This window comes from Callospermophilus lateralis, chromosome 18 (assembly GCF_048772815.1).
Source record: "Callospermophilus lateralis isolate mCalLat2 chromosome 18, mCalLat2.hap1, whole genome shotgun sequence".
NCBI lineage: Eukaryota > Metazoa > Chordata > Mammalia > Rodentia > Sciuridae > Callospermophilus > Callospermophilus lateralis.
Genome location: NC_135322.1, coordinates 53,757,643 through 53,778,652, shown reverse-complemented (window position 1 = coordinate 53,778,652; position 21,010 = coordinate 53,757,643). Strand labels below are relative to the sequence as shown.

The 21,010-nt window shown below is 36.3% G+C and overlaps 1 protein-coding gene across 1 annotated transcript in view; it reads right to left on the bottom strand.

The window, feature by feature from the left end:
* Window positions 1-21,010, bottom strand: part of Phlpp2 (PH domain and leucine rich repeat protein phosphatase 2) — a 69,326-nt gene that overhangs the window by 27,183 nt on the left and 21,133 nt on the right. Inside the window, exons 4-9 of the mRNA XM_076838225.2 lie at window positions 16,782-16,972; window positions 8,787-8,912; window positions 7,335-7,489; window positions 4,560-4,706; window positions 3,923-4,153; window positions 2,396-2,598 (exon numbers count right to left, since the gene is read on the bottom strand). Of these exons, the coding sequence (XP_076694340.2) occupies window positions 2,396-2,598; window positions 3,923-4,153; window positions 4,560-4,706; window positions 7,335-7,489; window positions 8,787-8,912; window positions 16,782-16,972 (1,053 nt within the window). The remainder of the gene's footprint in view (window positions 1-2,395; window positions 2,599-3,922; window positions 4,154-4,559; window positions 4,707-7,334; window positions 7,490-8,786; window positions 8,913-16,781; window positions 16,973-21,010) is intronic.

Sequence of the window (21,010 nt, the reverse complement as noted above, 5' to 3'; positions counted from 1 at the left end):
TTGGTGCAGCCAATATGGAAAGCAGTATGGAGATTCTTTGGAAATCTGGGAATGGAACCACCATTTGACCCAGCTATTCCTCTCCTTGGACCATACCCAAAGGACTTAAAAACAGCATACTACAGGGACATAGACACATCAATGTTTATAGCAGCACAATTCACAATAGCTAAACTGTGGAGCCAACCTAGATGCCCTTCAGTGGATGAATGTATTTTAAAAAAATGTGGCACATATACACAATGGAATTTTACTCAGCAATAAAAGAGAATAAAAATCATGGCACTTGCAGGTAAATAGATGGCGTTGAGAAGATAATGCTAAGTAAAGTTAGCCAATACAAAAAAACAAATGCCAAATGTTTTCTCTGATATAAGGAGGCTGACTCACAATGGGGTAGGGAGAAGGAAAATGGGACGAATAGATGAACTCTATATAGGGCAGAGGGGAGGGAGGAAGGGAAAGGAAGGAGGCAGGGGATTAGCAAGGATGGTGGAATGTGATGGACATCATTATCCAAAGTACATGTATGAAGACACAAATTGGGTGTCAACCTACTTTATATACAGAGATATGAAAAATTGTGATATATATGTGTAGTAAGAATTGTAATGCAAAAAAAAAAGTACATGTAAAAAGACATGAATTGGTGTGAACACACTTTATATAAAGATGTGAAAAATTGTGCTCTATATGTGTAATAAGAATTGTAATACATCCCACTGTATATGCTTCACTCTTTAAGAATTAAAATACTACACATATCAAAAGGTAAATATCCTCCTGAATATAATTTTAAAAACTAAATTAAAAAACAGAAAAATAAATAAATTTGCATTTTTCTGACATTTAGTGAAATTAAACTTTTTACCTTTCCTTCTTTAAACATAGAAAAAGTAATTATAACTTCTACAGTAAGAATTCTCCATAAGAATAGCATCAACAGATAGGAAGCCCTTTACAAATATTCTTGGAATAATTCCCTATTATAACAAGGGCTTCTCACTCTCAAACTGAGGTAGCACAAGCTTTCAGACCAAGAATTGGCAATTTTTTTTCTGTAAAAGTCTAATAGTAAATAGTTCAGGTTTTATAGACCGTAGCAGTCTCTCCCACTACTACTCAATTCTGCTACTGTAATATGAAAGCAGTAATGCATAAATAATATGTAAATCTATCAGTGTGGCTATGTTCCAATAAAACTTTATGAATATAGACACTTAAATTTCATACATAATTTTCCCATCATTAAGTATAGTTCTGATTTTTAAAAATCCAATCATTAAACCATTCTCTCTCTCTCTCTCTCTTTTTTTTTTTTTTGGCAAGGGGGTAACCAGAGATTGAACCCAGGGGTATTCAATCACTGAGCCACAACCCCAGTCCTTTTCTATATTTTATTTTGACACAGGATTCCGCTGAGTTGCTTAGGGCCTTGCTAAGTTGCTGAGGCTGGCTTTGAACTCAAGATCTCCCAAGTCACTGGGCAAACCATTGTTTATGAACTATACAAAAAGAGATTGAGGTTGAGCGCAGTGGCACATGCCTGTAATCCCAGCAGCTCAGGAGGCTGAGGCAGGAGGATCACAAGTTCAAAGCCAGCTTCAGCAAAAGCGAGATGCTAAGCAACTCAGTGAGATCCTGTCTCTAAATAAAATACAAAATGGGGCTGGGGATGTGGCTTAGTAGTTGAGTGTCCCTGAGTTCAATCCCCAGGACCCCCCAAACCCCACCAGAGAGAGAGAGAGAGAGAGAGAGAGAGAGCCAAAGTTAGCCCCTGGGCAATAGTTTGCCAACCTATTTTACACTATTACTAATACTTGGTTTTGAATATATTTGTCCACACTCATTACTTTTAAAAACACCTCTTCTTATTTTCCTGTAGTGAGTCTTGCCATGTCTTTTCATGAACATCTCAGTCACCAGTGTTGACAACAAAGTTAAAACATAAAGCTTGGGCTGGGAATGTGGCTCAAGAGGTAGCGCGCTCACCTGGGGTGCGCGGGGCACTGGGTTTGATCCTCAGCACCACATAAAATAAAATAAAGATGTTTTGTCCACCGAAAACTAAAAAATAAATACTTAAAAATTCTCTCTCTCTCTCTCTCTCTCTATTTAAAAAGAAAAAAAAAAACATAAAGCTAAAGGCTGGGGTTGTGGCTCAGAGGTGGGAGTGCTCGCCTAGCATGCATGAGGCACTGGATTTGATCCTCAGCACCACATGAAAACAATATATTGTGTCCACCTATAACTAAAAAATAAATATTAAGAAAAAAACCCATAAAGCTAAGCTTCAACAAGTTCTATTTTGCAGAGACTGAGGACCACAGACACCATTATTCTTAGAAAGTTCACACAAGAAAGAAAAAAACAAGAGATTGGAGACAGAACTCACTGTTTGAACTGGCATACAGAGTTCGAAGGGAGAAGCCACTGAGTGTCAGCTCCCTCAGCTGGTTCCGCTCACAATGCAGCTGTTCCAAGCTACATAAAGAGCTAAGATCCAAGTCAGTCAGTTGATTGTCCCGCAAATCCATGTGCGTGATGTATCTATTTCCCTCCAGATTTTCAATAACCACGGTTTTCAAGTAATTCATCCTTAATATTCAAAAATAAGGAAATAATCAGAAATAAATTCTGTTAAGTGTGTTTACCAAAAGAAATATGACAGTCCTGTTTTCCCTCCTAAACCAACTAGGAATTTCACTACTCGACTCATTTTGCAAGGTATAGAAATAACTACAGATGGTTTATAAACAAAGAGCTCAAGGTGCAGCTAAATTAGACAATCCAGACTGGCAAATACGCATACAAATTCAATGTAGAGAAGGAAAAAAATGGGCCATATCCATAAACAGGTGAACATTTATATCCAAATACCTACTAAGGTTAGGTGGAAGCAAAAAAACAAGAAGATGAATATGCTTTTCAATGAATGGTAGCTAAGCAGACAAAAGGGAACAGCTCTCCTTCCTCCTGCTGCTATAGGACTAAGACTCACATGACACTAATGAAGAAAATAATCAGTATGTATACTGAAGGATTCAAAGGCAAACTTGAAACCTTGAAACCATGCTGACCAAATTATATTATTACACTGTGTATATGTATGAATATGTAAAAATAAATCCCACTATTATATATAATTATAATGTACTAATAAAAAATACAGGGAAAAAAGTCCTCCATAATCCAAAAAAAAAGACAAACTCTAAAAAAGGGCCTCTCAGTTCTTTTCTATACAAGTATATAATTCAAAGCACATGGGTTTGTTCTCATTTTCCTGTATTTCAATAATTCTGTCTTTTGCTACATTTTTACAAGGCATGTTAATAGCTCCCTGTAAATAATAGAACACTCAGGTGTCTTTCACCACCTTCCTTTAGGAAAAGATTATAACTAGGATATAAAACTTATAAAAATTTCTTAGTAGTGAAGCCTTGAACATTTCATTTATAATACAATGCTATTAAGAAGAAATTCAACGACTCAACAGAAAAATAGTTATTTACAGAAAATTACGAACCACTAATAATATGCACATAAAAAACATACTCAACCTCACCCCAGTAACTAAATGTTTATTATAACAAAATACTATTCCCACCTTCTACTGACAATAAGGAAAAAGACTTCTAAAAATCCAATGTAGATAAGGATGAGAAAAAAAGAAAATTCTCATAAAATATTGCTGGAGGGTGAGAACCACCTCTGTCAAAAGCAATTTGATGCTTATCACGTGGTCCACCTATCTGATCCTATATCTCTCTGTTAGTGGGTGATAAATTAAATTTTACTATAACTTGGAAAATATTTCTTCAATGTTCTAAAATTCCAATATTTTAAAGGAGTGTTTATAAAGAGAAGACATACAGGTCGGTTGAAGTCAAGATAAAGAAGCTCTGGTAAAGAATGACCTCACCTTAAATCCACATGCTTGATATGGCTCATCCTGTTCAGCACCCCTAAGTTCAAGACTTCTAGGCAATTTCCTGCCATAACCACTTTATCTACCATTATGAGTTTCTCATAAACTTCAGGAATTTGACTAAAGTTGTTGAAGGAAATTCCAAGGGAGGAAAGCTGTTGCAGATTTCCCAATTCTTCAGGTAAAGTAGTCAGAAAGTTGCCATCAAGACAGAGGGTTTGAAGACTGCGGAGGGGGAAATAACAATCTACTTTAGGAAAGATCATTCAATTGCACAGAATTAGAGTTATGAATTCTGACTTAAGTCCTTCATTCATTATCAATCCCAAAATGGTAAAACCTCCTAACGCTCAACATACAGAAACTTAATAGATGACTTAGATACTACCTCGAAGGATGGGCCTTTGACATTTAAGTCAGGATCTCTGCTGGTCAAGTACAGGGACTGATCATTACTGCAATCATGGAGATCAGAGATCTCCAGCATTAAAAACTGCTGCTAACTAGAGTTCTAATAACTTCATGACTTATTTCAATGTCAGCACTCAAGGTTCTACCTTCACTCAAAAATGCCAGACAGATTCCTTATTCTAAAGGAAAAAGAGCAATGTAGCAAAAGTTAGATACTTACTTCAGCAGACTGCCAATCTCACTTGGCAGGTCGTGAAACCCATTACAGGAAAGGTTGAGCTCAGTCAGGGTGGAAATCTCACACAGCAATACAGGAAACAACCCAAGTTTATTATGGGACAAGTTCAGGCCCTTCAGTTGAGAAAATCTAAAGGGCAAAGGCAAAAATCCATACTGTATTTCAAAAAATCTGTCATATATCTTTAGAAGAGACATCAGTGGTCTTTCATGATCTATTTTAAATGATCTGTTTTAAATGTCCATCCCAGAATTTGTTCCAAAAATATTTAATGAGCACTTACTACATGCCAAGCGTGTGGGCAGAGGATACTAAAAGGACTAATGTGCAGTCCATGCTATCAAGGAAACCAGGTCTAGTGTGACAGAAATCTCTTTTCCATAAAAGGCAGAATATCTAGGGCTGGGGATGTAGCTCAACGATAGAGCACTTGCCTGGCATGTGCAGGGCCCTGTGTTCCATCCCCAGCCCTGCAAAACAAACAAACAAACAAAAGGCAGAAAACTTGAAGAACAACTCATGCTGGACAATTCTATTATATAAAGTCATACTTGAAATATTTTGTTATTAAATATCTAACATGTACTCTAAAGTGGTTAAAAATTAATCAACTCTCAGATACAAGAATAATTAACAAATATATAGATCAAATCCAATTCTAAAAAACTAATTTTTGGTCTGGGGTTGTGGTTCAGTGGTAGAGTGCTTGCCTCGCATGCGTGAACCACAGTACTACATAAAAAATAAATAAAGTTATTTTGTTCATCTCTAACCAAAAAAAATATTTAAAAAAAAAACAACTTCTGGGCTGGGGTTGTGCTCAGTGGCAGAGCACTTGCCTCATGCAGGTGAAGCACTGGGTTCAATTCTCAGCACCACATTAAAAAAAGTAAACAAATAAAAGAAACGTATTGTGTCATCTATAACCAAAAATTTAAAAATTAAAAAAAAAACAACTTTTTTTTTAATATCGAAATTATGTTGGTTCAAATGTCACTTGAAATGTATGGACCAGTTGAGCTTGAACACATGTATACAACAAGTGTTTTACTGTAATGTGGTATGATATGCAACATGAATTTTTAGTGCTTTTATTTTTGACTGTGGGAGTAAAAGTATCAAGACTGTCTTACCCAGAGACAGCATAATCATAAAGTAGATCCAAAGGAGTCACATGGAAGTGTCACTTTGTTGTTATAGAGTACAAGAGACAAGGCTGAGGTGTTCTCTATGACAAAATCCTATCACCTGTTCCTTGATCTGAATCCTTGGGACCTCATTCCAATGCTCTTCATCCATATTCCCAACTTGATTTCCAGATGACATGACCCTGATTACTGATTATTCCTTTGATTTGGTACCTTGACTCCAGAATTAATTAATCCATATCTATCTAGCAATTGCAGTACTGGAGATTGAACCCAGCATGGTACATGCTAGGCAAGGGCTCTACTACTAAGCCAGTCTTTTAGAATTTCTGATCAGAATTTCTCCCTTCCCCACCAAACCCCATATAATCACTTCTACCACATATTTACTCACAGTTATCCATTTTTTGCTTGTTTTGGTTTAGGTTTTGTTTCTCTTCAGATGGGGTCTCACTATATCCCCCAGGCTGGTCTCAAACTCATAAGCTGAAGTGATCCTTCTGCCTCAGACTTTCAGGTAGCTGGGATTACATATAGGCATGAACCACCATATCCAGCTTTCAGCCCTCCAATTTTCAGTGGAGGAATGAAGCTGGATGAGTAAAATGTAGGAATGAGGGGACATACTTTAATAAAAGAGATGGAAAAATATATAGGTCATAGATCTGTAGAGTTGAAATGGCTCCTTTGTTAGAATTTTTCTAAGAGAGAAACCTCTCATCACTGAACAGAGTTGGCAGGAGCAGGTACAAAGGAAAGATAAATCCTGCTTCTGGAATTCCTGAAATTAGGCCTGTCTGCTTGAAATCAATTAAATTTGATATTTTTTATTCAAAAGTTTTCATATACTGAATCCCTCAACTTAACATGGTTGCAGCTCATGTACCATAGTTAATAACTTATATAAAAAGATTATCCAAATCAATGACAATTCATTGTTGCCTCTATAACAGAACATTTGCATCTACCATCTGTTTTATGGGGAGGAATACAGAGGTGGGAAAATTATGTGAAAAATATTGCTTCCTCTTCAAAAATGAGTAGAAATTTCAGGGAAAAAAATATGTATGCACATATATATATGTACAAACACATAATGAAATGTGCTATGGCTTGGGCATGGTTTGTCCCCCAAAGTTTCATATGCTAGAAGCTTGGCGCCAGTGTGATAGAACTAAGAAGTGGTAGACTTTAAGAAGTGAGACCTAGTGGGAATAATGTCACTAGGGGTGCTACCCTTGGAAGGGACTAATGTTATTCTCATGAAGTAAATTACCTTCTACACAGAATGAATTATCATAAAAGAGCTAGCCTGACCCCCTGAACTCTTCTGGCCTCCTGTCTGGCCTTCTCACATGGGCTCCCACCATGATGGCATCTGCCATAATGTGATGCAGCCAAAGAGGCCCCCATCAGATGATGAACTGACAGAGCTGCCTGATCTTGGATTTAAGCCTCTTTTCTTTATATATGACCCAACTTTAGGTATTTTGTTATGAGAAACAAGAAATGGACTAACACAAGCATGCTCACTTAGAGGTCTGGACCACTAAGATACTGATTACAATATAGTTCCAACATATTGACCTGAAACCTATTCTCCACATACTTGTAGAGTGTGTCGAGGCCCCCTGGTCTTTCTAATTGCATGAAGTTGTGTCGCAAATTGAGGTAGGTGATATCTTGACTGTAGAAAAGATGCTCAGGAACTTCCTCAAGGCTGTAACACGAAAGATCCACAGTACTAATTCGTTGGGACACCACCTGAAGAAGGTTCAAGAGAAAAGCCTTCTGAGCTAGTACTGGATGTCTATCATCTAACACAGGACAGAATGGCATTTATACAAACAGCACTGACTAAAGACCAGGAAAGAAAAAAAGGTAAAGAAATCCAATTATTCACTTATAAAACGTTTCAGTTTTTACTTTTCTCTAAAACCATAAGGTGCTTGAAAAACAAAGGAACAAACTGCAAAGTCTCTACAAGTAAAGGGTTTAAAAAATACAGTATCATAAAGAGAGAAGGTTGACATTTCACACAAGAAATAACATTAAAATGATTCAAAATAACTGTACAAAACTTTGAGAGACAGCATGAAAAGACAAGGCCTTTTGGAGCCACACAGATTCTGCTGCTTACTAGCAGTTTCATCATCTGTTGTGAGGGTAAGTAGTTAAATAACCAAGCACATAGCACACTGCCAAACATGCCAAAGATGCTCAAAATCATTCATTAACTTCTCTTTAAAAAGGCAGAAGAACAAAATAGCTACTTTAAATGAAAACTACTTCTATTCAGAGCATATTTTATAATCAATACATTAACAAAAAACTTCAATGAAACCAAAACAAGGTTTTTATTTCTATAATAGTATGCTACTAAAAATATGCATTGTGAAAATTATCTGAACAAACAATATATTACTGGAAAAGTCACTCATGTTTTGATGGCAACTCACTTTATAATAACACTACTATGAAAATTTCTGCAAATTCTCAAACAAGAGAGTTTGGAAATCACCGTACACTTTTACAGTAGTTCATCTTTAATCTTTAAAAAGCAGAAATAATGCTCAAAGGCTATCCTCAGTATATAGCAATAATAATTTACAGGTCATTGTACTATCAGTAAGTTCTAATTTGAAGTGGCTCATCAAGCCTGTTCTTAATATGTTGAGACCAAAAAGCACTGGGCTACAAGTTAGGGAACAGTTCCATCAACCAATGACTACTATTACAGAATGAAAGCCATGTAAATCTCATCATTTCTCAATTCCTTCTTGGGTCAAATCTCGTTATGTCATAATTTCTTCCAAGGCCTGCCTTGCAGACATGGTACAGAGGTAAATGCACCTAAAAACACTTTTGATAGCATTTTTATACTGAGCATAAATAATAAGTTAAGGATCTAGTGTGATTCCATTATTTTATTCAATATATATTAAGAAATAAAATTAAGAGTTATAATTTGCTGTCTTAGAACTAAGATAAGTTTCAAAATACACTTCTAAGGGGCTTCTACATTCTTATCTTCACATCAGGATGTTTGAGAGCTTATCACCTTAGATGCTTGCCGTTGCCATCTCTGGTACTCAGCCAAAGACTCAAAGCTGACATGATAGGTCTGGGCTTGGGCTCCAGCTGAGCTGAATGCAAGGGAATGCTGCCGGCGTTTCACTTCTTCTATCTGAAGAAGAGGAGGAGAGAAAACCAGAACCACTAAAAAGAAATCCTGGTCAAAAAGCAAAAGGCAATAACAAGCCCAATTTTTTTAAAAAGGCAAAAAATGTCTGAATAGACATTTCTCCAAAGATCTATAAAATCACCAATAAGTACATGAAACGATAATCAACATCATTAGCTGCCAGGGAAATATAAAATGAGATACCAATTCATATCCACTGGGATAGTTAAAATTAAAAACATACATTAAAAACACATGTTGTGCAAATATTGGTAAGGATGTGGAGAAACGGGAATCCTCCTATATTGCTAATGGGAATGTAAAATGGTGAAGCTGCTTTGGAAAACCTTCTGGCAGTTCCTCTAAAGATTAAACACAAGGTCATTATAAAACCAAGCAATTCCATTTTTACATTGATGTCCAAGAGAACAACTTGTATATGAATGTTCATGTCAGCATTATTCATAATAGCCAAAAAGTAGAAACAATCCAAATGTCCATCAATGGGTGAATATATAAACACAAGTGGCATTATCCATAAAATAGAATATCATTTGGCCATAAACAGGACAAATATTGATACATGTACTGTACCAATGAACTTTAAAAACAACATCTTAAGTGAACAATGCCAATCACAAAGAATTTTTTTATTCCATTCATATGCAAATGTCCAGAATTGGCAAATCTATAAAGACAGGAAGTAGATTCATATTTGCATAGGGCTAGGGAAGGAATTGAGGGGCAATGGCTAAGAAATGAAGGGTTTCTTGATTATAAAAATGATTGGGGTGATAAAATTCTGAGCATCTATGAGAAAGCCTGTGTGCCCTGTGCTACTGCTCGCTCTCTCATGCACTCTCTTTATCTCCCTCACCTCCTCTTTTGTTCTCTCCTTCTCCTTCTCCTCTTCCCAGCTTCCCTGCTTCTTTAACTCAAGAAATACACAATGATCACAACACATTAGATGTGTTTTTGCTCTGTCAGTAGCTATGCAGCATAACTCTTGTTCTCAACACTTCAAAGTCAGGAGGCAGGACACCAGTAAACTATGTCCTCTTACTGCAGAAAACCTTTATCAAGCTCTCTTGAGTCCCCAGCTTGAGAAAAGGCAAGAACCTCTCCTCATTCCTATTTGGGATAGTGATAAGAATTCAAGGCACAAAAGCAGCTATGTAAAAAACTCCCTCCCAATCTCCAAAAACCCAACCTATACAATTTTGATGAGGATACAGGTTTTGTTTTTTTTTTAAATAGTTATAGAACCATTTATGTCTTGTCTGGCATCTTACTTTAATATGCCATAGCTACTGAATTTTGACAAAAAAGCTGGGAATTTACAAGTTATACTTGTAAACCATTAGGGTTCTGGTGCCAACTAAAGACTGAACCAAATGGCAGAAACATAAAACTGAACAAAAAAGAATCACATTTAAAAGGCTCACTGAAATTAAACAATTTGCCTAATGTTCAATTGTGATAATCACAACATAACCATTTTTCACTACTAATAAATCACTGCCATTGAGTAAGCCTGTGTCAAAACAAAGGATCCTTACTGAAATGAAGAATAGATCATTTTCTAGAATAATCAAATGCTTTATTATGGGATGTTTCACACAGTAAAGTACATAGAACCAATTAATGTCAAATAGTGGGAAAGGTTGGTAAATCTCCCACTACAAATTAATTTGTCAATATCTCTGTATAATCATATTCTGTGTTATATTAGACTATATTGTTATATATGTACAACCTTGGAATTAGTAAATACAGTAAAATGTTCCTTTCGTCCTTTTTTGGTTAGTCTCTTTATCCCTACAAATGTTTTATTTACTCAAATCTTTTGGGGGATTCTATTTTACTAAAATGTAATTTACCTAAAATAAAATCCACAGATTTATTTTTTAATTCACCGATTCTAAGTGAACTGTCAGATGAGTTTTTATAATAGCATATAACCCCATGATCCCCCAAATTTCCCTTGTGCCCTTTGCCAATCCTTTCCCTATAATCACTGGTCTATTTTCATTCAGTATAGTTTTGTACCTTTTTCAGAATGTCATATAAATGGAGTCATATGAAAAATGAACTTTTCTGTCTGGCTTTTTCCACTTAGAATAATGCTTTCCAGATTCATCTCTGTCCTTGAGTGTCAGTAGCTCACTCCTTTTTACTGTTGAGTAGAATTCCATTGTATGGATATACCACATTTATCTATCAATTCACCAGCTAAAAACAACTTGGGTTGTTTCTGTTTTTGGCTATTTTAAGTAAAGCTGCTATGAACTTCACTTACAAGTCTTTATAAGGACACACATTCATTTCTCTTTGGCAAATAACAGGAGTAGAATGTTGGGTCATCTGAAAAGTTTATGCTTAATTTTACAAGAAAGGAACAAGCTCTTTCCCAAGTAATTTTATTTCCACCAGTGATGTATAAATGTCCCAGATGCTCAATGTCTTTGCCAAACTTGGTGTTCATCAGTCTTTTAAGTTTGGCCATTTTAGAGGTATATAGCATCTCACTGTGGTTTTCATTTTCATTTCTCTAATGACTAATATGTTGAGGATCTTTTTTTCAGGTGTTAATTATCAATATATCTTCTTTGGTAAAGGATCTGTTCAAATCATTTTTGCCCATTCATTAGTGGGTTATTATTCTTTTTACTACTTAATTGCATAAGATTTTTATATATTCTGGATAAAAGTCCCTTTGTTGCATACTCATAAATAAGTTTCATATGACATTAATATAACATATAACCACACTAATTTTCTTTTTTTTTAAATTTACTTTTTAGTTATAGGTGGACACAATATCTTTATTTTATTTGTATATGGTGCTGGGGATGGAACCCAGTGCTTCACGCATGGTAGGCGAGCACTCAACCCCCCACACTAATTTTCTTTTGCTTGCTATTTGACCAGTAAATATTTTCCCATCACTTCACTTTCAACCTCTTAAGAGTAAGCATTTAAAAAAAAAAAAAAAAAAGAGTAAGCATTAAGTATCTCTTTCTTTTTTTTTTAATTGTTTAATTGAAGTTGGACACAATATCTTTATTTTTATTTATTTGTTTTATGTGGGGCTGAGGATTGAACCCAGTGGACCATGAGTGGGTGGTAAGCACCCTAGTCACAACCCAGCCCACGTATATATCTTACAAACAGCAAACTGTAGTATTTTAAATAATATAATCTTACAATCACAATTAACCTGACTACTGACATGTTTGGATTTATTTCTACCATTAGTTGTGTGACAATTTACCACATTATTTTGCTTCTTTTTCCTAATTCTTTCTGCCTTGTTTACAGTTAGTTTTCTATATTCTCTTTTATCCTTTTAGTGACTACTCTTTTAAGATTTTTAAATTTGGGGCTGGGGATGTGGCTCAAGCGGTAGCGCGCTCGCCTGGCATGCGTGCGGCCCGGGTTCGGTCCTCAGTACCACATACAAACAAAGATGTTGTGTCCGCCGAAAACTAAAAAATAAATATTAAAAATATTTAAAAAAAAAAAAAGATTTTTAAATTCATATTTGACAATTTTTCTAATAAAGTTTAAATTATTTGGTGTCTCTATTCTTTTATCCCAAGGAAGTGTCATTTTATTTATTGAGTACATTGCCACATCTTATTATCTTTAATCTTTTTAACTTTTTATAATCAATATCTAACTAAATTTGCCACCATATTTTATCAATGTCTACACTCATCGTTTCTTTTAATTTATAACCTCCCCTTTCAACTTACTTTCAACTATTGTTTTACTTTTTTTCTTTTTTATTGGGGAATGAGGTTCTGAAGTATATCTTTTAGTAGTTCTTTCAGTCTCCATATGTCAGCTTAATTGTATATCTGAAAACGTGTCATACAGCCTTGACTCTTGTAAGATAATATGAGTATAAAAGATATAGGTCAAGAGGCTAGGGACATTGTTCAGTGATAGAGCACTCGCCCAGCATGCACAAGGTTCAATCCCAGCACCAACACAAAAAAGAAAGACAGGCAGACAGAAAAAAGAAACTGAGAAAGAAAAGACTAAAATATAGATTCACATTTATTTTCTTGCAGAAATTTTGCAAATAATCTTCCAGTATCTACTTTTGATAAGACAGCTTTTGTCAGTCTGTCATTTCCTTGCAAGCAACCCTTTTCTCAGCAAAAGCTTTTGGAATTTGCTTGTTTTAATATAGGGTCTTGCTATGTTGTCCAGGATGGCCTCAAATTCCTGGGTTCAAATGATCCTTCCACTTCAGTCTCCTCAGTAACTGAGACTATAGGTGAGTAATGAGCCCAGCTTTTTCTGAAAGATTTTGACTTGCTCCTATCCATTATGTTGTGCAATGCATCTAAGTGAAGATTTATTTTTATGTATCCTACTTATATTCCGAATACTTTTAATCTGAACACTCATGTTTGTTTTTATTTCAAGAAAATTTGCAACCACATTGGGCACAGTGGCATACACCTCTGATCCCAGTGACTAGAGAGTTGAGACAAGAGGATTACAGGTTTGAGGCCAGCCTGGGCAACTCAACAAGACACTGTCTCAAAATAAAAAATAAAGAGAGCAGAGAATGTAGCTCAGTGGTGGAGCACTTGCCTAGCATTCATAAGGCCCTGGGTTCAATAACAAGTACTACAAAAAAGAAAATTTTAAAAAATTTTTGCAGGGACTGGGGATGTGGCTCAAGCGGTAGCACGCTCGCCTGGCATGCACAGGGCGCTGGGTTCGATCCTCAGCACCACATAAAAATAAAATAAAGATGTTGTATCCACAGAAAACTAAAAAATAAATATTAAAAAAATTCTCTCTCTCTCTTTAAAAAAAATAAAGATAAAAAATTTGCAACCATTATTTTCTCAGCAATCACTTCTCCCTTCTTTCTGCTCTCTTCTCTGGAACTCCTATTAGATGTATACCAGAGCCTCTCTTAAGGTCTTTGTTGTTGTTGTTGTTTTTGTTTGTGAAATTCCTTAGTACATCAGTTAATTACATCCAGCAATAAAACAGAGGCTTTAAAAAAAAATGGGGGGGTCAGTCAGGGATTGGTGCAGTAGCTCTATAATGCTATCGAGGACTCAGCTGCCTTCTACTTTCTATATAGTCACACACAGCATCCGCTTGCCAACTAATGGTCACCACAACCACCACACCTCCAACCCTGGGAGAATATGTGCCACAAAGGAAGGTAGGATAGGGCAAAGAGTCACAGCATCCGCGTCAGTCCCATCTTAAAGGGCTTTCCCAATAGTCCCACCTAGAAACTTTTGTTTATATCTCATTAGCCATCCCTAACTACAAAAGAGATTGGAAGATACTGGTTTTGATCCTGGGCATACTGCCAACCTGAATAAAATTCTGTTCTACTGGTAAATAAAAGAGAGAATGAAGACAGCAGGGTATGATGGTACACACCTATAATCTCGGGAGGCCGGGGAAGGAGGATTGGGAGTTCAAAGCCAGCCTCAGCTATTGCCAGGCGCTGCTAAGCAACTCAGTGGAACCCTGTCTCTAAATAAAATTCAAAACAGGGTTGGGGATGTGGCTCAGCGGTCAATACCCCTGAGTTCAATCCCTGGTACCAAAAAGAGAGAGAATGAAGACAAATTATGTTACTGTTAATCAAATCTCTCTGTGAATTTCTTATCTGGGTTTATCCTATTAAGTTTTAAATTTCAATAACTGTCTTTTCATTTCCATTATTTTTACTGACTCCTTCATAGCTGCATATTCTTACTTCAGAAATTTTTGTTTTCCTATTCTGTCCCAGAAAATTCTATACATTTATTTTCCAGTCTTTTCAGGATGTTCCTTTATTTCCATTTTGATCCGAAGTATCTTCTGATTATTACATTTGTGGATATCTTCCCTAATATAAAACTTGTAGGTGTTTTTTTGGACTTTGGAGTGTAGGTGCTTTAAATGAGAGGTTAGCGTTTTATCTTCCTCTGTCTCACTCTCTCCCCAGCTTTTTATAAATTCCTGACCTGTTCTTACTTGCCTTTTTCCTGTCAAGAAATTTTACTTACTTTCTTCACTGTCCTTCAGCCTCCAAGATCAGAACAAGGTCTCAAATTGGCATGGTGGGTTCCTGGTTTCTGGTCAATTTCTTCTTTGAGTCAGTAGGGACCTGGTTCACTTCCTAGTCACAGGCCATATTAACTGGGTCCTCCTATCTTTTTAGGACCACAACTAGAAGTAAGCCTTAGTCTAGTCGATAGTTAACAGCACATTTCACTTTTAGCTTTCTTTCATAAACAAAGAAAACAAACTCAGCCCCTAGTTTTAAGCTATAAACTTGGCACAGATCTCCCAGCATGAGCAGGGAACTTTTAGACCTAGGTACTTTCTAGGCTACCCCAACCTTTCAGACCCAGAGCCCAGCAGGCCCACAGATTCACACCAACTGACCATTTTATATTTCTACACTACATTTTTAAGCCCAGCTATGTCTTTTCACATATTTAACTTTCTAATACATGTTTTGATATATATATTGCCATGTACTTAGATCAGAATGAATGTTTCAAAGTATGACTTTACAAGATGATTTTGTCCTCTTAAACTCACATTGGTTATGACACTCAAATTTCAAAACAAAAAAAAAATAAAATTATATGTAACTATTAACATACATATTTATAGTCAACTGTCACTAGCTAGCAAGTGAACTCCTCTCCTCGGAGGGGGATTCCTCTGGGACAGATGCAAGAAAGAACATGCCTCTCTGGCTACTGGATTGAGGGTCATAACTACCCCAGACTCTGAATTTTAATTTAATGGGAAAAAATAAAAAACTAGAAAGGACCTCTTTTATTGGTGGATATTGGCAGGTACTTGTCGGGAGCCATTCTCACACGTGACTGGGTGACTCCCGGTTAGGGTCTGAGGCGCTCTGGCTGTGTCGGAGCTTTCCCGGCCCTCTCCTGTTGAGAGAACCTGTCCGTGTGGGGGTGTAACTGACCACTGACCCCGGAGGCCCAATCACTGACCCTGACCTTGGAGTGCGGCCCCCCCTTCAACCTTCATTGGATGGAATTCTTCCCTGAATTTCTTGCTCCCCAATAAAAGGCTACTCCCTGGCGTGCTCGCTCTCTCTCTCCTGCTAGCCCTGAGTAATCCTTGCTGCCCTGCCGGGCGGTTAGAGGAGGAAACCAGAGAGGGGAGCCATCTCGGACCTGGTCATAGAAAAAGGTAACTGAGTCTGTGTGTTTATTTCGATCTCTGCTAGCTAACTTTAATGCCAAGAACCTCATTAAGGAAACCATTGCGCTGGCCGCATGGTAGAGGTACTTCTAGTTTCCAAGAGCAGCTTCTGATGGTAGCATTCCCTGTCTACTCTTGGTGTTGCCAGCAACAGCATCTAGTACACAGCTTTGGAGGCAGGGCTTCTCCGACAGATGATTCTACAGGAGCATTTGGGGAATAGATAGCCTCTGAACTTCCCAGACAGGCCCTGATAAAAATCTTTAACAATGCTCATATTTACTTTTTTAAAAAAATATATGAAAAAAAATCAATGAAAAGCATATGTGACATTTTCTCAATTTATTCTTTCCTTTCTCTCTCTCCCTTTCTCTTTCACACTGCTGAGAACTGAATCTAGGGCTTTACCCATGGTAGGCAAGCTCTCTACCACAGACTACATCCTCAGTCCTTAATTTTCTTAATGATTAAATGAACAGTAACAATATTTCTTTGTGGGTTGGGGTTGTGGCTCAGCGGTAGAGCGCTCACCTAGCGCGTGCTAACACGTGGGTTCGATCCTCAGCACCACATAAAAATAAATAAACAAAATAAAGGTATTGTGTACAACTAAAAAATAAATATTAAAAAAAAATACATCTTTGTGATTCTTACCTTCCCCCCAACCAGAGGCAAAATGTGCATCTTTCCAGTTTGACAATCCTTCACTGAGGAAACAATAAGGCAGGTTCCACAGAGAACAACTAGGCGTTCAGCCCACTTATGCAGCTGGGTCTTTCCCTTGCGTACATTATAGATGCCAGACAGTAGGATTCGATCCAGATGATCCATCTGGCATGGTTTCTCTATAAAGAAAACAATAGTTCAGTATCCACCACTGAAGCAGTATACTGATGAAAAGGAAAAAGAAATTGTGTGCTAATATTCAACAACCATATTTTTAGATACAAGTAACCAAGGTATTACAAAATAAGATCTCAGTCCTAAATAATACCCATCTTGGACCTTATCCAGTGGAAATATAGTAAATTTTAGACTACAGAACAAGTCAGATGTCATTGTTACCTCCTATTTAAATAGCCATCTCTCAAATGTACAGAGAATGATAGCAAGGCAGAGGAATTAAGATCACAGACTTTAGAATGAGATATACTTGAGTTTAAATACTGGTTCTGTACACACTTTGTTTCTTTGAACTATCATTGAGCCTTACTTTATTCATTTATATTGTTTAGATTTTATCATGTAAGTTTGGTTTTTATTAATCCCATACCTTCAAAAGATTCTTGTAAAAAAGATGATGTAAGGTAATAATAATTTTAGGCACAAAAGAAGTATGGACTAAATGACAGTCACTACTGATATCATTCTATCTTAGAAGGAAGAAAGTAAGAATTATGGGGGTTCTCTAGTTCTGTACACAATCTTCCATCTTGTCCCTCATGAGGAAAAGCTTATGGTTGATATTTTGATCAAATGTTCCAATCACAGTGGCAGAAGACGACATAAGTATGCATGAGTTTCTCTTTCTATAAGCACCCTTTCCCATCAAAAGTCTTTATAGGACTGATATACAGTAACCAAAACAGCACACAGGGACAGAAGAGATATGAAGTTCTTGGTACACATATGTACCAGAAACAGACAAATACCATACACAGAAATGAGGGGAGGAGCAGGAGTACCAGCTGGTACAAACTATAAGCCTGGAGTAGGGACAACCAAGTTGTACTCCAGATAGCTCCACACAACTGACTATGTAAGTTTGGGCATCACTTTGCCCACTTAACCATGTGTTTCCTCATATGTAATATGAGGAAATGAACTAGATTATTTCAAAGACTCAAAATTATATTACTCAATAAAACTTTATATGTCAACACTAGATTCATCAAACAGCCATTTCTCCTATTAAGCCAGCCCTCTCACCTAGTATAAATTTCACCTTCCTCTGGGAGTTTGGTTCTTCCAGATATGTAATTCCTACTATTTCCACATTTCCAACTCTCTGCCAGACATTTCCAACTGGGTGTTTACCACCACTTAAATTAAATATCCCTAAATCGGGGCTGGGATTGTGGATTAGTGGTGGAGTGCTCACCTACATGTGTGAGAAACTGGATTCTATCCTCAGCACCACATAAAAAAATAAATTAAATAAAGGTATTGTGTCCACCTACAACTAAAAAAAAAGAAAATCCCTAAATCAAGTCATGACCATCCCTACAAACCAAATGCTTCTTAAAACTCAAGTTCTATTGTCTCCTGAAGCCATCCAGGCTTAAAATCAGAGTCAGCTTCAACTTTTGGGTTCTCTTCCTCAACTCCCTTTTTCACATAACCAACACTTTTGCTGATCGTTCCACCTAAGTCTCTTGTTCTACAAATCTATTGACGCAACTGGCTATCCATAGAGAAAAAAGTAGTTACATCCCTACCTCAATATTTTAATAATATAAAAGTACTTAATAAAACATAGAATATGTTTATGACCTACGACAGTGATGGAATGTAAATGCACAAGAAAAAAAGTATGTCTAAATAAAAATTTTATTTTATTTTTTTAAATATTTATTTATTTATTTTTTAGTTTTCGGCGGACACAACATCTTTGTTTGTATGTGGTGCTGAGGATCAAACCTGGGCCGCACGCATGCCAGGCGAGTGCGCTACCGCTTGAGCCACATTCCCAGCCCCTAAATAAAAATTTTAAATGTCTACATAATAAAAACTAGTAAGCCAAACTAAGAATTACAGGCTGGAGGAAATTCAGTCCCAAATACAGAATCCAAAATATGTATATTCAGAAGATATACAGAAGTCCTTTAATTCAACTTGATAAAAAGAAATATGCATAGAATTCAAACAAAAATAAAGACTCAATGAAAATATAAATTAATTCTCAATCACACTAAGTAATCATGGAAACAAAAATGAAAACAATGAGATCATTTCCTCCATCAGATTAATAAAAATTTAATAGTGTAATAATACTGAAAGGTTATACTATAAACAAAGGGCACTCTGATACACTAATGAGATAAAAAAAATGTTCTGCAGGAATAACTACTAAGATTTTTAAGTGTGAACATTCTATGACCCAACAATTTCATGTATAGAGATCGCTGTGTTAGGTACACAAAGAGACATTTTACTATAATGCTGTTTTTAGCAGCCAAACACCTGGAAACAATGTAAATTTCTATGGTTAAGAAAATGGTTACATAGGCCATTTACATACATTCACTATATTGAATACAATGTAACAAAGAAATACAGGAAGAAACCTAAATGCTGATAAGATTTGTAACCTAGGTAGTAGGGTCAAAAAAGCACAAAGAACCAAACCCAACTGATAACATCTATGTAAATAAGATTCATGCATTTCTATAAATGTATATTATACAGGAAAAAGAGTTAGAAAATCCTGAAGTGATACATGCCAAATCGATAGTAGTAGTTACCTACAAAGCAGTTAGTGGGTTAGGAAGGTGATTATAAGAAATTAAAATGCTACAGATAGCAATAGTATATTTATATTTTACTTGAATAATTGTTTTTAGTTTGTTTTGGGGTGCTGGGGATTGAACTTCAGGGCTTTATGCATGCTAAGCAAGTGCTCTACCACTAAGCTACATCCCCAGCCCTTTTCCCTTATTTTACTTTGAAACAGATCAGCCTGAAACTTGCAATCCTCCTACCTCAACCTCCCAAGTAGCTAGGATTATAAATGTGTGACACTACACTCAGCAAACACAATGTATTAAAAGGGGGAAAAATGTATGGACACAATATTTCTAAATGTGAAAATATGCACATAAAATAAGACTAAGAAATGTATAATAAAAAAAGTAATTGCATTCAGGTGGTAGGGCATTTTCTATATTACCCCTACATTTTAACAAAGAAGTTTAAAATATACAAATCAACATGAGAGAGTATATTTTGCAATTTGGGGCAAAGACTAATTTTAACAATGATACCTGATATTGGCAAAGGGAAATGAGTACTCTGAAAAGAGAATGCCAAAAAGTACATACTGGCATTGCCTAGCTGTATAATTTGGAATATTTAGTTGAAATTTAAAATTTCGACTAAATTTGGGTATGTAATGACTCAAAAATTCTACTTGTAAGAATAATGTCTTCCCCCTGAACCCTAGAAACTAGCTAATCCCCTGACTTTTATAATAATCCTTTCTTTGCTCTCTCTCTGTTTTTTGTCACTTGTGTATGCAACCTATACTATGACATTATATTAAATTGCTATGGCAAATAATATAGTTATTTCTGTCCAGTTGGGAATTCTGAATAACCAGAAGTCAATATTGTCATTTAGAAACTCAAGTTGATAGTGGCTCTGCCAGTTTCAACACTGTATTTCAAATACTACTTGAATCATTGCCATCCTAGCCCCCAGAAAAGAACACTGAGAAGCACTCATTGGAAGTTTTAGAGATCAGGAACAGAAGTGGCACTCATCAATTCCACTCCATGCCATGAAGAAAATGTTGTCACAGGTGCACAACTAATTGGAGACAGGCTGGGAGATGAGGTGGAGCTAGGCAATAATATGCCAACTACAATTCTGTTACCAAGGAAGAAAGAGAGAACAGATTTGGACAGAAAGACAGTAGTACTGCCACACATCTCTCAACAAAAAGGCTGAGATTTATCTGGTTTTGAACTTTAAACATATGGAAAGATACTATGCGATTCTTCTGTGTCTGCCTTCTCTTCTTTGTATTTATTCTCTTTGAACAAAACTGTTTAAACAATGTGTGCAGAGAACATGGTAAAGAAACGTTCAGGCAGGGCCAGGCACTGTGGCACACTCCTGTAATCACAGCAGCTCAGGAGGCTGAGACAGGAGGATCACAAGTT